Source organism: Haliaeetus albicilla, chromosome 3, assembly GCF_947461875.1.
Source record: "Haliaeetus albicilla chromosome 3, bHalAlb1.1, whole genome shotgun sequence".
Taxonomy (NCBI): domain Eukaryota; kingdom Metazoa; phylum Chordata; class Aves; order Accipitriformes; family Accipitridae; genus Haliaeetus; species Haliaeetus albicilla.
In genome coordinates, this window is record NC_091485.1 from 3,861,410 (window position 1) to 3,876,583 (window position 15,174).

At 40.8% G+C, this 15,174-nt stretch overlaps 1 protein-coding gene across 10 annotated transcripts in view; it reads left to right on the plus strand.

The window, feature by feature from the left end:
- The window catches only part of FHOD3 (formin homology 2 domain containing 3), a 393,264-nt gene that overhangs the window by 295,130 nt on the left and 82,960 nt on the right, over window positions 1–15,174 (plus strand). For all 10 annotated transcript variants that reach the window (XM_069778694.1, XM_069778695.1, XM_069778698.1 and 7 more), the window contains 2 exons: window positions 1,450–1,575; window positions 12,745–12,879. In XM_069778694.1, the coding sequence (XP_069634795.1) occupies window positions 1,450–1,575; window positions 12,745–12,879 (261 nt within the window). The remainder of the gene's footprint in view (window positions 1–1,449; window positions 1,576–12,744; window positions 12,880–15,174) is intronic.

Genomic DNA, 15,174 nt, shown 5'->3' on the forward strand with positions numbered 1-15,174 from the left:
TTGTAGCTCAGAAACGTGCACGTTAGCGTTTTTTTCCAAAATTACTCCCCTGTTCCTGGGTAGTCAGCATAGCGTCTCAAAAATAGATGGTCGTGGTGATGGCATGTTTTCTAAAACATAAACCTGGAATTGTTGCCAAAGGGGGCATGTTCTCTAAAGCATGATCCCTTCCATTATAAAAACCCCTAACTAAAATCTATTCTGATCTTAATACGGGCCTTGGCAGGCAGCAATGCTGTTTTGTACCCTAAGGAATGAAGCTTGAAACTTTGAATGAAATTTTGCACGGCTAGATGAGTGTGCTAAATGGAGCTGAAGGAAACCAACCAGCCTTTTCAAATAAAATTGCTGAGTGAAATTACTGAGTGCTGATCTGTGTGGTAGAAGAAGCAGCAGAGAAAAGATATGGTGAAGGAGGGTATATTATATCTTAAAAATTATAATAAGGAAAATGATGTTGCCCTTTTTCCTGGCGTGAATTTTTTCATTTGGATGAGTTGGCCTTGCGGAGTACTCACCTGCAGAGCATCATATGCTTTCCACGTGGGAAAACAGTATCGTCTGTGAACAGAAATGTTAACATTTTCCCAAATCAGGAATTTCTCCTTGACATGTTAAGTACAATGGTTAAAAGGCATAGCAAAGCAACACGAGTGGCTTTTCTATTCGGTACGGGAGCCAGGATGAAAACATTGATACAGGGGACTCTGGGGAGGTTGCCATTCAACAATTTCTCTTTGATCAGCAAGCTCACATTGAAGTCAAGCAGGTTTGGGGTTGTTTTTTTTAATGGAGGGAATGGCCAATAGAAACTTCTAAAGCCATGCTTCCGGAGACATGTCTTTTTAACCATGGTGATGATTTTTTACAGACATTTTAAGAAATGGCACATAAGCTATGACTTATGTTGGGGGGGAGAGAAAATACTGCCTGCTTTAATTGAAAAGAAGGTGGATGCTTTCCATTGATAACGCAAACATTCGGAAATCATGGATGTCCATGTTCAGATCATGTCTTGGGAACGCTGCTGTTTTCCTTAATTTCACTAGATATGAATACTGCTGACTTGGACTGTTTTGATCCCTTTTCTAACAGCTGGGTATCGGCTCCCAAAACAGCTAATAATTTTGAATAACTGAGCAGTGATTTAAGTATTCCTGCTCTGAGTTGTCGCTTTGGAGGACCATTCTAATCTCTCGTTTTCCATACCAATAGCTCACTATTTGAATCAAGTATGTCTGTGACACCGTTAATACCAAAATGAGATGATAGGTTGCATATTTTGAAGCTGGGATTAGAGCAGTATTTTCAGAAGGTGGATGTTTGAGAAGTTCAGGGGTATGGGATCACCGCCACCCCCTAAATGAAAGGATTTACTGTTGCATGCCTGCTTGCTGACGGATTCTGTCTGTCTCTCCCTTTCTCCTGCTTTCCTTCCCATTTCTTCAGATACAATAGCTATGGCGGCAGCTCTTACTCTTCTCCGCGACCTTACTCTGGTGTGAGTGCCCCTACAACACCCACTTCTCGTTACGGGACAACTCTCTCACCGCCTCAGGAGACCAAATCTGACAGGTTTGTGAATTAATCAGTGCTTTGACAGTATTTCCTTTATAGACAGGATAAAGGAGATAAGTGTAAGCTGTTCTGAATGGGCACTGGAAATATCTTCTAGCCAGATATTTTCTAAAGTTGGAAAGAAAATGGACAGAAATCTAGACATGTTCTATTCCCCACTCATTCTCAAGCCTTTCTCTGACTTGGTGTTAAAGGCTGGTTGTATTACCGTTGTATTACTTCTGCTTCTTCTACTTAAATGGATAAAACAGAATTGCTTCACACATATGCCGTTCTAAGTATTAAAAGGTGAATTAAAGCACATTTTATTTCTTTCCACTTAAAAAAAAAAAATCAGACAGATCTCTTTTCACTTTTATCATCTTAAATCAACTATAAAATCTTGGAAGGGTGCTTAGCTCAGAATTTCCTAGGCCATAATTTTGTCCTTCCTTGGAAATACATGGTACATCTCATTGTATTTCATCAAGGGCAAAATGTTTCTTGGTGTAAGTAAAGCAAACTCATAATAACCTACCAGTTATCAGCTCACTTTAAAAAAAAAGCGGGGGGCAGGGAGGAAGCCCACACTAGCAATGAAAGAGCAGTATTTTGAACAATCCAAATACTCTTTTGATTTATGTAAGGAACTAGGGGAAGAAAAAAGACAGGAAAATGTTATGGATACATGAAAGAAATTCTTCTTGGCAAGAGATTTGGACCACCAGAAATTAACTGACTGTTGCAACTTGAAAGTAAATGACAGCTTGAAAGAATGTCATGCTGAGTTGAAGGAGGAAAGGTAGAAGTTTTTAATTAGTTTAATTAAATAATTTAATTAAATAATTTCCAATTATGCCAAGAGGGCTTTGGATTGTTTGTTGCCAGACTGGCCTCTACTTCTTATAAATATCATCTCCCACCCTTTTTTTGAATGGAAGGCTTTTTCAGGATCCTTCGTCTGTATTCCAGTTACTTTTTATTACTGATTTTTTTGAGTATTTCTGTATGTGTATAGAAAAACATGTATGTGTGTGTGTGTGTATATATATATATATGTTTGTTTGTGTGTATGTATGTATGTTTCAACCTACCTAATGCCTCACATCCTTTCCAGTCTACTACTTGGAATGGTTCAAGTTAGGTTCTTCTAGCATGCGTGTATTTCTAGCCATGAGGTATTGATTTAATCCTTTTTTTCAAGTGAGTAATTTCATTAAGTTTATCTTTGGAGAAAGGCATTGTTTTTCATTTGCTCATCTTCCTAGAGTAACTTGCCTCAATTTGTCTTTCCTGATCGGAATTAAATTATTGCCGAGTGAAACCATAATAAAAAACTCTGAACTGGCATTTTCATCTCCTTTTACCTCACCAACATAGATGCAAGATAAACAAGAATTAAAAGTATCCCGCTGCTTTTGAAGTTTTAGATTTCCAAGCCCCCGCTGTTGTAAACTTCTGATTGCTACTGCAGCAAAGAAACCCCAAAGTGGTCAAACACCGAGATGGCTAAAGGTCGTTGGGCCCGTCCCACGAGAGGTTGATCGTGCTGGCCCTGCTCCAGAAAAAGAAAGCAAGCTTTCATTGCAGCGTGCACGTAAGTGCGGTGCTGGTTTGGAGCCAAAATGCCTTGGCCCCGCAGGATGAAGCTGTAAAATTCACAGATTCATGGAGAGTCAAGCCAGAGGGGAGCTCCGTAATCATCTGTTGTGACCTGTACTGGGTCTCACAGAAGCTAAATGAAAGACCCCTGTACCTTCATGTGTTTTCAAGTGGCAGCGCATGACTTCTACTGGAAAACATTCCAGTATTTATCATCACTGCTAGGAGAATATTTCACATTTTGAGGCCAGTTTGTCTAGCAGCATCTTCCAGCCATTACACCTCATCCTGCTTTTCTCTGTGAAACTGGAGTGTTCTGCCTTCAACTATTAGATCTCTCTTACATGTTTTAAGTGTCTGAACACAGTGCTCGGAGTAGTATCTCTGTCCTTCCACTTCACATGATAAAAATCTCTCTGCTCTTGTTTAAATTTGCAGCTTGCTATTCATGGTAGTTGAACTCATCAGGATTTCTGCATTTTTATATTTGAGGGATGTTAGAGCCTGATGGTTTCTTATATTGGTCTCTAAGAAGTGTGAAAAATGTGTGTACACCACAGCTACGTGTTGCCTGCAGAATAGATGCAGTTATTTCTTGAAAAATAATTAAATTTACAGCTTCAGATGCCAATTTGCATCAAGCCTTGTTCTTTTTGAGTGCGCTGCCATTGCAGATGTATAGTTGAGCAGGCTCTAATGCAGTGACTGCTATGAAGAAGGGCAGAAGCCTGCTTTTATTTCATTGTCCTGAAAGACGTGGGTCACAGAAATGCCCGGGCAGAGATCGATGGGTAGAATTTGCTCATTGGAGCGTAGGCTGTGTAGTGCATGACGCAACACTCGGCACTGATCAGTAAGTGGAAAGTATTTATTGTGGAAGTTTTCGCAGTCTTCCATCTATGGTGTTTGCCTTCGATTATGTAAACATTATTTCCTACCTCCTGATGGTAAAAATTTACACGGATTCAAACACACAAAAAAGTTAAAAGATCAGCTGGGGGGAGGAAGACACTTGATAAGAAGCAGATGCGTATCTATGGTTAGCTCCAAGGTGAGTTTTCTGCTTCCAGCTTACGATTACAGTTATCCAAAGCCTCCACAGAAAGATTCCTGTCTTTTATCATGCAGGGAAGAGCTTCAGATGCAGTTTCCAGTACTGTTTATCTGACCTTTGAGAACGAGGAGGAAGGAAGAAGCAGCATTTAGAGCAGTGCCCAGTGAAATGATTCACGCTGCATTCAGTTACCTTGACAGGCCTTTCAAACCCTTGGCTGCATTTTGCTTATGTAAACAAGAGCTACAACTTAGGTGGAAAGAAGCAGTGTGGTTGATATTTTGACATTCATACGTTTAAAAACCTCTTTGGCTACGATCAGTAGGGAGTCCAAAAGAGCAGTGCAAAAGTAACTGGATTTTCTTCTTTGAAATCCACATAACACATATATTTCTGATTGTACAGCAGAGGAAAAGGCTTACTTGACTGTTTCTCGGTTTCTAAATTCAGCTGCAGCCTTTTGCCAACTTGTTGCAATACTGTTGTTCTCTCTCATTTCTCTGGGTCCCCTGTGGAGAGCCATGTTTCTGAAATGCATATTGCAGCCATGGGAATCCTGCTGAAGGAAGGCAAATTGCAGGGCACTTTCTGTTCAGCCCTTCATTGGGAGAGGAGAAAGGATATGTGGGTTCTCTCATAGCTCTCTGCTTGTGCAAGTTGCTCCTAATGCGTAAGAAGTATAACCCAGTCCTCCTGTTTGCAACTGCCAAAGGCTGCTTGCTCCATAAATGTACTGCTCCCACTCTTCACGACTGAAATCACCAAGTAACTCACTCCTCAGTTCCTAAAGGAAGAAAAAAACTATTGGTCTCAATTTTTTAACCTCGTAAATTTTGGTATCAAAGGGGAAGAGCAAGACATGGCTGGAGTGGAGCACACCAGGGAGAAAAGCATTTTTCTGCACCTCTGAGTTGCTGCTTTGCCTGGGAGAAGAAGGTGTTGTAAGACTTTTCTAAATTTCCGTGCCTTTAGCTCACACCTAGGATATTTCTGGTTAGCCAAAGACTGCCTTCTCAGACTCTGAATCTAAGACAGTCACTCTAATTGAAAGCTGCAGGCTGGAATCTGTAGCTGGACAGCAAACTCATTACTGGCAAAGCTTCGCACCCCCTCGTGGTGTGTTTTTGGTGGTGAAGCGTACGCATTATCGGTCATGGCCATAGTTAGAGGAGATCGTGAAGGAGTCTAACTTCTAAGGCAAGAGCTCCTGAATTCAGCACCAACTGTAATTCATTCCATTGCCAGAAAAATATCCTGCTGGTGTGTTTGCCAAGGTAGGTTTCTTCTCATGCACTTGCCAGGAGGTGGTTCCCACTGGGCTTGATAGTCAAACAGTGGTGCAGTTAGCCTAGCTCAAAAAGCCGCCTTCTCAGGGCACTGTGTGCCGAGGGAGCAAGAGTTCGTGGTCCCCGTTCTCTTGCCTCTATCTGTGAAATCAAATGCCAGAAAGTTCAGCCTGCAAACCTCCCCTTCTGGATCCTCTTGGCCAGTCACTGTGAACTTAGTCTCCACCTCTGGCTGCTCCCTCTGAAGTTCTTCCAAATCTCCGATCTTGGTAAGGGCCTGCTATGGTGTTTGCAGATTATTCCTGTTTGATGCACTCTCCAATTTTCCAGACCATTAGAAAAGAGGCTTAAGAAAGGTGAAATATGTTTCATATCCCTTAATCTGTTTTCCGTCTTCCTTGCTTTAGGTTCTACAGCAGTACGTTACCCTGCGCTCCTGTGATGCAGGGCCTTGAATGTTGAGCGTTCATCTCCATGTTCTTATATATCTTTTAAAGGAAATGGACTTTCAAGCATTTATTTCTCTAACAGGTGCACACAGACACTGAGATTAGCATGACTAGATTATAGGTGATTTTTTTCTCCACTGATTTTAAAGACACCTTAAACACCATACCTGAAACGTAAACATGAAGTGCAGCGAAAGTCTGCAAATACTCTTCTTTTGAGTTTTATTCCCTCTCCAGGTGCCTGAAACAGTGATTTTCTGGCAATCTGCTGCTTTTTTGAAATTTGTGTCTCTTAAAAGCAAAACAGACAAACAAAAAAACCCTGCTTGAGAATGTTAAACAGCTATTCAGTTAGACTTCCTACTAAAACTAAAGATCCCTGTAATTGGCACCACCAGGGAGATGCTGCTGGATGAAGCTTCTTGGCAGGTTCTCTTTTTTTCTTTTCTTTCTTTTTTTTTTTTATTAGCCACCTATCGCTACTCTGCACTCTGGAGTTACCTTCTTCCAGCTGTTAAGCACTAAGGGAAAACAAGAAACCTGTGAAACAAAACCCACTGTACAGCCTGCAAAGCTGCTGCTCTCCCAAGAACAGCTCCTATTCCCTTGGCTTTCTATGCTTTCTGCTTCTACCATCTTCTGTGTGTCTTAATACGTACTTTAGGGCTTGTCAGACCAGAGACCGTGGCTATTTTTTCTTGTGGTAAATGCCAAGCACATCCTTCACTCTGAATAACATAATGAGGAAAGGATAGCTTGGTAGTTGATAATAGTGGTCCAGGGCAAAAGCCTCAACTTTATTGCTGAGATTTTAAGAGGAAAAGCGACCTTAGGAATTACTTGATGATTTACAATTTGGGAAGCGGCGGCGGCTTATACTGGCTTAGCTGCTTGTCGAACTACTGTGTAAGCAGTATTCTTGATTGCAGCTTTGTAGGCTTCGTCGTAGGGCGTGTGTTTAAACAGAAAGTGTGAGCTGGGTTACGGTTTCGGACTGCAACGTGTTGCTGGCTGAAGACGCAGTGCGCGGTGCTGATGCTCCGGGGACGTGTACCTCAGCCTGAATTTGGGATTCTCACAAGGATGAGGAGCCACGGGTTGGAGAAAGAAACCCAGCGTAAAACCTGTAGGCGGCAGGCTGCGAGAAGAGCGCGTGTGTAGAAAGTCCTGGTGCGCTGCCCTGGCTGCGCGCAGCTCTGCCCCGCTGTAGCTTTATTTTGTGTAGCCCCTCAGGCCAGTTAAAAGCCTAACGTTAATCAGTTCTCCTCTTTGTCATTCTCAAGTTTCTTTCTCGAAGGAAGCATTAGTCCGTAGTTTTATCTCTCAATTTTGTGTTTATTTTTGAGGGAAGTTTTGTAAAGATTCCACAAGTAATGTTTAGTCTGTTTGCAAAATCTTATATCAACATGCTTTTGAATTTGCCGTGTCATGCAGGGAGACATAACACACGGAGAGTTTCTTTAACTGTGAAAAGCAATATGGCTCTTGGCAGCTTTGCCTCCTCTTTTGTCTCTTTCTAAGCTGGAAAGCGGATTTATTTTGTTAAAGCCAAGAGACATTTCGAGTTACTTAAGGCCTGAGTAGGAGCTGCCGACTGTTGTTCCCTCTCTGTAGCGTTCCCATGACTGCTGGAGCAGGAGCGCTTTGGAAAAATGGGTAACTAGTGCTTCCTTATTAAGGTTACTAATGATTCTGACCCTTGTTCTATTAAAGAAAATCCTGAATATTAACCTTATGACCTAAAGGGATTTCCTCTCATAAGTCATCTGTTAATTTTTTTTTAGCTCCTAAGAATACCCATTTGTACTTTGTATTCTTGCTATAGATATCCATTTCCATTTAGCAAATTTAAAAAAATCCAACTAATAGAGGAAAACGCAGCCACAAAAGAAGAGTATTTCAGAATTAACGTGAATGAAGAACATTTGAAGTTAGTAATTGCGATTTTTCTATAACAAAGTGGCTTAGAGTAAGACAGAAATATTTTCTTCAATTTTCAACAAGGTTAGAGTAATTCAGGTCACATATTCCCCTTCACAGTGTATAGTCTGTGATGGAGTATTGTCGGAAAATTGGAAGTACTTGCAAAAAAGGGTGAGATATCTTGTGTCTCCCTGAGCTTGTGCTTTTCATAATGATTACTAATTTGCTGCTGTGTTAAATGCAGTAGGTCAGGTTAGCTGAATTTATATTCAGAATAGTTTTGGCCTACAGTCAATGTTTTGGCTTTGTACCCTTTGCCCTGTGTATATTTTTGTTGCCTTCTTTTTCCTTCTTTTTTTTTTTTTTCCTGTTCTTTGCTCTTTCGTATCTTCTTGCAACCAGATAAGTAACTAATGACCTCTTGGTCCCAGGTTCTAATGCTGCGGTGTGGAGCTGTATTCACAAATCCCCAGACTTAGACGTATTCTTGCTGTGTGTTTTCTTTCTGGAATGAGACTGTAATAGCATAGCTTGTTTAGCTTTTGCTGGTTTTAACAGCAGGCAGAAGCAAGGTTTTCTTAATGTTTTTATATTAACAATCCATTCTTAATAGCCTTGTGTTCTCTACAAGACTAAAAATAGTAGTCAGCGTAAGCATCCTTCTGGGTTGTATTTGCGGAATTGAAAAAATGGTTGACATTACCAGCTGGTAGCATATGATACCAACATTAAAATGCTGGCATATATTAGCTATAACGCTGTTTTTTGAGTGATCACTCTGTTATGCTTTTGGTGAGTGTTCACATACTCTTTTCTGTTAAAATCTCTTACCGCCTTTGATTCAATGCCAGAATATTTTTTAGCCTTTTCCTTGCTTACCCATTTTTAAAATGCAGCCTACGGCAGTAAGACTTCAATATTCCTGAGGCCTAAGGGTACTGTCACCCTTTATACAGCATCAAAGCACCAGAATTACCTGAAGGCTCAGCCCCAGCCTTCCCGCCGGCAGATTTGGCCCGTCCTGCTGCCTTTTGCAATTCAAGTATGAGTTCAGCAAAAGGGAACGTTTACTTTAAGCGTTATTACCGGGGAATACAGAGACAAAGAAACAAGTTTTGCAGACAAACCAAAGATAGACAAATCCCTTTTCAAATTGTTTAGAATATTTGAGGAATACCTCTTACCGCTTGCTTTTCGTTCTGGCTGTTTTACAGGTTTGCACACCCTGAAAGTAGCACCTGTTTCCTCCAGGTTTAGTTTATGCACACGTACAAAATTAAGGAGAGTTTACTAGATACTAAAATCTGCTCGTTTACAGTTGCAGTTCGTATTAAAAAGAGGATTGATGCACCCAAATACCAGCTGAGTTACAGTGTTTGATAGCAACAGTGAAGCTGTGAGTTAATGAGGTTTCGTAAGGCAAATGGTCTCCGTGTTTGGAGTGAGCTGTGGTCTTCACCGAGGGGAGATGTGTCCGGTCAAGTGAGCTGGACACTGCAGGGTCTAACCTCTAAGCGAGCACTAACTCAGCGGTATCAGTGCTATTTCTTTGCCTGTCCTTTTCTAAATGTGACTGAAAATCCCAAACCTGACTATTTGTGTTTTAAGAAGTCAGTGCCACGCAAGGAGTCAGCTGGCCATATTCCTGTCTGTTTAATTACGACCTGTTTCAACAGAACCTTCTCGCAGCTTTGACTGTTAGTTTTGACCATTTCATGCAATAAACTGTTGTATGCAATATGGTAGTCCAGAACTGACTGTGTTTGGGACAAATTAATTGAATCAGGTATGTGTGTGCACACTATACTGTAGCTTGTAACTCAGTTGAAGTATGGACTCATAAAATAACTGGTGGGAAATACCAAGTTTTGGCTAGTATTATTGATTTGATTAGTTTCCAAGAGGTGGCAAACTAATATGGCACACGGATATTCATTTTCAGTTTCTTAGACACTGGCTTTTTTTCTGGCTATATGGCTGTGGATCTTTTACTGAGATTGGGAGGCTGCTGGTCACACATCTGCAAATTTTAGCCGAGTGAGCAACGCTAGCCAAGCTGTGCTAGATCAAACCTCCAAACAAGGTGTTTTGGCATGTGGAGACATTTTACTACCAGGGTCAGGTTAGAATCCCGTCTGCAAGACTAAGCTGCACATCTCCATGTGATTCCCCCGTAATCCCCGGGATAAGGATGTGTATTTACTGTGGAGCCCCAGAGAGCTTAGTCAGAGCTGAAGGTTTCCAACTTGCGAGATGCTGTGCAGACCTACAGTCACTCTTTTGGTCTCTCAGCATCACCCCATCCTTCCCCTTAATTTTCCTTTGGGTTTTATTAAGTCATAACTTCCTTTGACTCCAAATGGAGTTTGCAGACTTCAGGGTAGCTGGATGGGGTAGGACGGGATGGGATAGCAAGCTAAATACACAGCACAGACTTGATAGGGACCCTCTTTTTGCCATCTCTTCCAGTTTGTTTCCAGATGTCTTCATGTGGAGACACTGGTCCAGTTTTCCCCTTCTGAGAGCAATTTCTGATGATATATCCAACCTTATTGCCATGGTTTTTCATGCTACCACAGCGATGGAGCTCTAGCTTTTGAATCTTAGTACAGTGTGCTACTGTTTCTGCTGAGAGCTTTCCCTTGCAACATGCACTAAAAGGTCAAAAGTTAAAATAAATTTAAAATATGTTCAAGGTTTGAGGAATTTTTTTCCTCCCCTTTTCTTAGGGCTGAGGCATATTAGAGATTTTTATGGGTTTGAGTGTGATCCAGCATTGATACTGTAGCTCTGGAGGAGTGCCAGCAGGGCAGCTTACGGAATATCAAGTTTTATACCATCTTATGTAATGTTTATGCGGGTGGGATGTGACATATTGAAATTCAATTTATTGAAATTATTGAAATTATATTCATACTGCCCTGCTGCCAGTGGGGCTGAAATGGCTATGTTTTGTGGCATTCCTGCTTGCACAGACATAGACACTCGGGAAAGATAGGTTTGCATTAATGTTTGTCTTCTCCTGCACCTATTTTCACTGGTGAACTGGTGCCACTACACTAAATGCCTACATTGTGGAGCCATAGGCATGTAAATAAACAAGGGAAAGGGTCTGAGTTCTTAAAAATAATGGAAATTTATTCGGGTTTGCATTGCTGGTTTAAGAACCTTCTTTTAGATGGGGTTTAGCTTCTTTTCAGAAAAGGCAGTGTCTCTTTCTTTCATTAATCCTTTCATTGCAAAACTCATGTTACAACAATGCACAGAAACCGCTCTACATGAGTTATGTCTGTTTGATTTTATCAGTCTTAATTCAATCAGTGTGGGTACATTTACATCTGTATAAAGCTACCCTGGACAATACAGATTTGTCCTGTCTAACAGACAGAAAGACAGACGTGTTTTACTCGGAGGTCGCTCTGTTGCCATGTGAGAGGTTGGTGGTACCAGTACCACCGTCTGGGGGGAAAGATGTGCGAGAGGAACCACTCTCCTAGCCAAAGTAGTATTTGCAGTGAAAAAAATTAAAAATCTGTGTCGAAACCAAACTATAAGTGTATATAGATGTAGCTTTTAAAGTGTATTTGCTACTTGAAGCTATTGCATCTCAAAGAAAAGATCACTTCTATGTTTGAGAAGTCATTACTATAGAGGCTGCCATTTGTGATGAAAAAGTCCTACGGTTTTGGGTGGGCATTTACCGCCTTATCTCGTGCGTCTTAACAGCCTCCTGAACAACAGCTGGAAGTTTGATACACATAGCTTGTGGTGACATTGAGCCTCCTTCATTATAGTAACCTACCGTGCAGCATCCAGTTCATAGTTATGGTCAGAGGACTGCAAAGTCCCCTTTCGGACTAATTCTTGCTTAGCCATGAAGCAGGTGGTAGCAAACTGTTCTTTTTGTTCACTGTGGACAGAACAGGAACAAATTGGTCTAAATGGCAAAAAAAAAAAAAAGGGCAATTTAAGCTAGATGGCAGAGAAGCCTTTCTTGCTGGCAGACATAATTAAGCACTGAAATAGATGGGTGTGGTACATCCATCATTAAGGATTTTTAAGGCAGGTCAGACACACAGTTTTCAAGAATGGTTTAAGAAGACTAAATCCTGCCCTGGGCAAGGAGAGGAAAATGGGTGATCTGTTCACCTTCAGCCCCATTTCCTCTGATTTTTTTAATAGCAATTTTGATGCCACTTAGTGATTATTATAACTAGCTGTGCTGTCCCTGTGTATTTTATTGATGTTCACATATGTGATTCGTTTTGCTCTTGCAGCACGTGCAGCGAGGAAATCATGATAACAGAATTTGTTAATGTATAAAGGAAAAATACGCCCCTACTTGAGAGAGCATTCAAATTCTGAAAGGCAGTTCTTACATCTTCTTTTACTTTTGTTTTTCTGTATACAGGTTTCTCAGGTGTTTGTGACACATCTGTTCTTAACATCATTGCATAACATGTTTGGAAATGCTGAAAAAATATTCCAGCTTTTTTTTTTCTTTAAAATTTCAAAAATTCAGCACAGGATTCAGCTTTTCAGTCAACGGGATTATACAGTAAAAAAAAATAAAATATTTAGACAATATTGCAGTTGAAACAGACTGAAGAATTCTTACACGTACTTTATTTGTGCTTCAGAAATTTGGCAATTTAAGAAGCCTACCCTGTCTGTCGTTCTTAAACTCATCACAGTATCTAAAATCAATTTAGCAAGAAGATACTTAGCCAGTGCTTTGAAGCATCCATACATAAATATTGCCATGTCATTCTGCTGGTTGGGATTATGTTACTTGCTGGATGATTGCTCCTTATTTTTTGCCAGTATAATCAATAAAAGTGACACTGAGAAATCTGATCTTCCTTCTCTGCAGGCCAGCTTTGGGTGGTCTCCTTACATCATCTTTTCGGCAGCACCAGGAGTCCTTGGCAGCAGAAAGAGAAAGACGACGTCAGGAGAGAGAAGAAAGGTTGCAAAGGATAGAACGTGAAGAAAGAAACAAATTCAAGTAGGAGCCAATTTTGCTTTCAGTCTGTTGCTTTAATGCGTGATGGGTCTGTAAATCATTGAGACATTGAGTTGCAGAATAGTTGAATTGATGGAGAGTTCGTGTGTCTCGTTAGGTACCTTTCTTGCTCTTAAGTATCTTGAGGACTGATCTATTAAACACATCGAGATGAATTTTGGCATTTAATAAACCAGCAATTTTTTTCAGATAGCTATGTATTTGCCAGTTATACTGACTGGATATCTGCAGAGGCCAGGTTTTATTAGCTAATGTACTCCTTCTCAAAGTATAATCTCAGTGAGGCATAGGGTTTGAGGATGAAACGATGGGAGGAAGGGACAGCAATGAGATATCTTTTTGCTTTTATGTTCTGCAAAGTAAAAGTGGTAGTGTTTTTAAACTGCACTTTTTCCTGCTTTTCTGAACATGCGTGTCTTCCTCCTGGAAACGGCAACTGACAGAAAATAATTATCAAAGTTATTGCTCAAACCGGGGCCAAAGGCCCCAGCTGAATACAGACCTCTCCATTTTCACATCTGAGACCATGCGGTGTGCGCTGGGATCCCAGGCTGTGCTGCCTGCGAATAGTAAGAGGCAAGTCCTCTCCCCTCTGTTAAATCCATGCCTGGAAATCCCGGCACAGGCATTAGCAAAGACTGCAGTGGGCTTAGGATAGATAAGGTGCCTATACCTGAAGTGGTTTGCCTACTGTCTGGAGAGTGTACGCTAAGAAACCAATTTGTTTCCTCATAAACAGGAGTGAAAAGTAACCATATGTTTAGTAGTTAGAAGACATAATGTAGTAATCTTAAGAATGGTAGGATAAATAGCCTTAGAGTTGATATTTATGGAAAAGATGGCACTGGGCTTCCTGTGAGCTTGTTTATTAGTATGCAGGATTGTTTTCACTGTAATCATCTCTTTAGTAAGAAGTGGAAATGGCCTGTGTCACAGTGATTTTGGAAAGAGGAGTAACTTAGTAGTGGTTGGTTGGTTGGTTGGAGGAGATACTCTCCTGGCTCCAGAAGATAGCTAGTTTAGAAGAAAATGAGAGGTGGAGGGAAGGTGGAAGAGCACCATAATAGGATCTTTGGCAGCCAACAGCTGCCCAAGTTCTCCTGAAACAGAAACAATCAGGTCTCAGTCTTCAAGCCTCTTCCAAAAACTCTCCCTCTAAGTGGTATCATCAGGCTGCAGCAGGCTGCCATGGACAGCCAACATGATCTTTCAGAAAGGAAACTCCCAGACCAAAAAAGCCACCAGGACATTTGGCAGCTTGACCTGTTTGAATAACAGATCTGCACATTTCACTAGAGGTTGGCTGCAGTAGTTGTTCTGTCACTAAAAGAGCTTCCTTAAAGTCAGAAAAACAAATTTTTTTAAATATTCATCTTCATCCCATTGCTCAGAGTCAGATACTAGTTAACTAAACGTCATGACTGTGTTGCAAATTTAAGATGACAATTTTTCAATGCCCAGTGTTTTCGAATTCTAGATTTGAGTTCCCTGGTCACCCAAAAGTTATAACTTGTGTTTGAGCAGAGGGTCTCCAAAGCCACCAAACTTTGCAGACAGACAACATCCCACAGTTGATTAAACAGTCTGGCAGGAGGAGGACAAAGCCACAGCAAACAGTCATGGACAGTTTCATAAGAGTTCTTGGGATTACATTATCATATCATCAGTCTGGCTAGAAACCCAGTCTCTGAAGATGTATTTTTGATTAAAAATAGCACTTGCAATTCACAGCCTTTAAACTCGTGAGCAGTACTGGATTTACCATCATGACTCATTTGTTATCTCATTCTTTCCAACTCTGCCTCGAGAACATTGCACTAGGTTCTGGCACCATTATTGACAAATCGAGGATAATTTAAAGGAGAGCATCACCAGTTGTGAAAGAGCTTGGTTTTAGGAGAGGTGTTAAAAAGCTTCATAAGCTATTGCTAGCAAAAGGAATGCTTTAGATAATGAACACTTTTCTCAGTAGAAGGACTGTTGTACCCGTTGCGTATATAGAACAATATGTCCTAAAATACAAGGGTTATTCTTCAGCTGTAGGGAAGGGTGAAAGTTGTTAGAGGGGAATGAGAAATGTTAAAATTTGCCTGCTGAAAAATCCCTAGATTTTTTTTTCCCTTGGAGTTATTCCCATAGCTATTGTAATTCCAAAGAATACTCTGAAAATATGATAAAAGTATAACCAGTTCAGGGATTCAAAGGATGTGGAGATAGCCTGAACCAGTAATGTGTGTTCCCTGTTAATGGACTTTTGAAGAGCACTTGCAAGTAGAT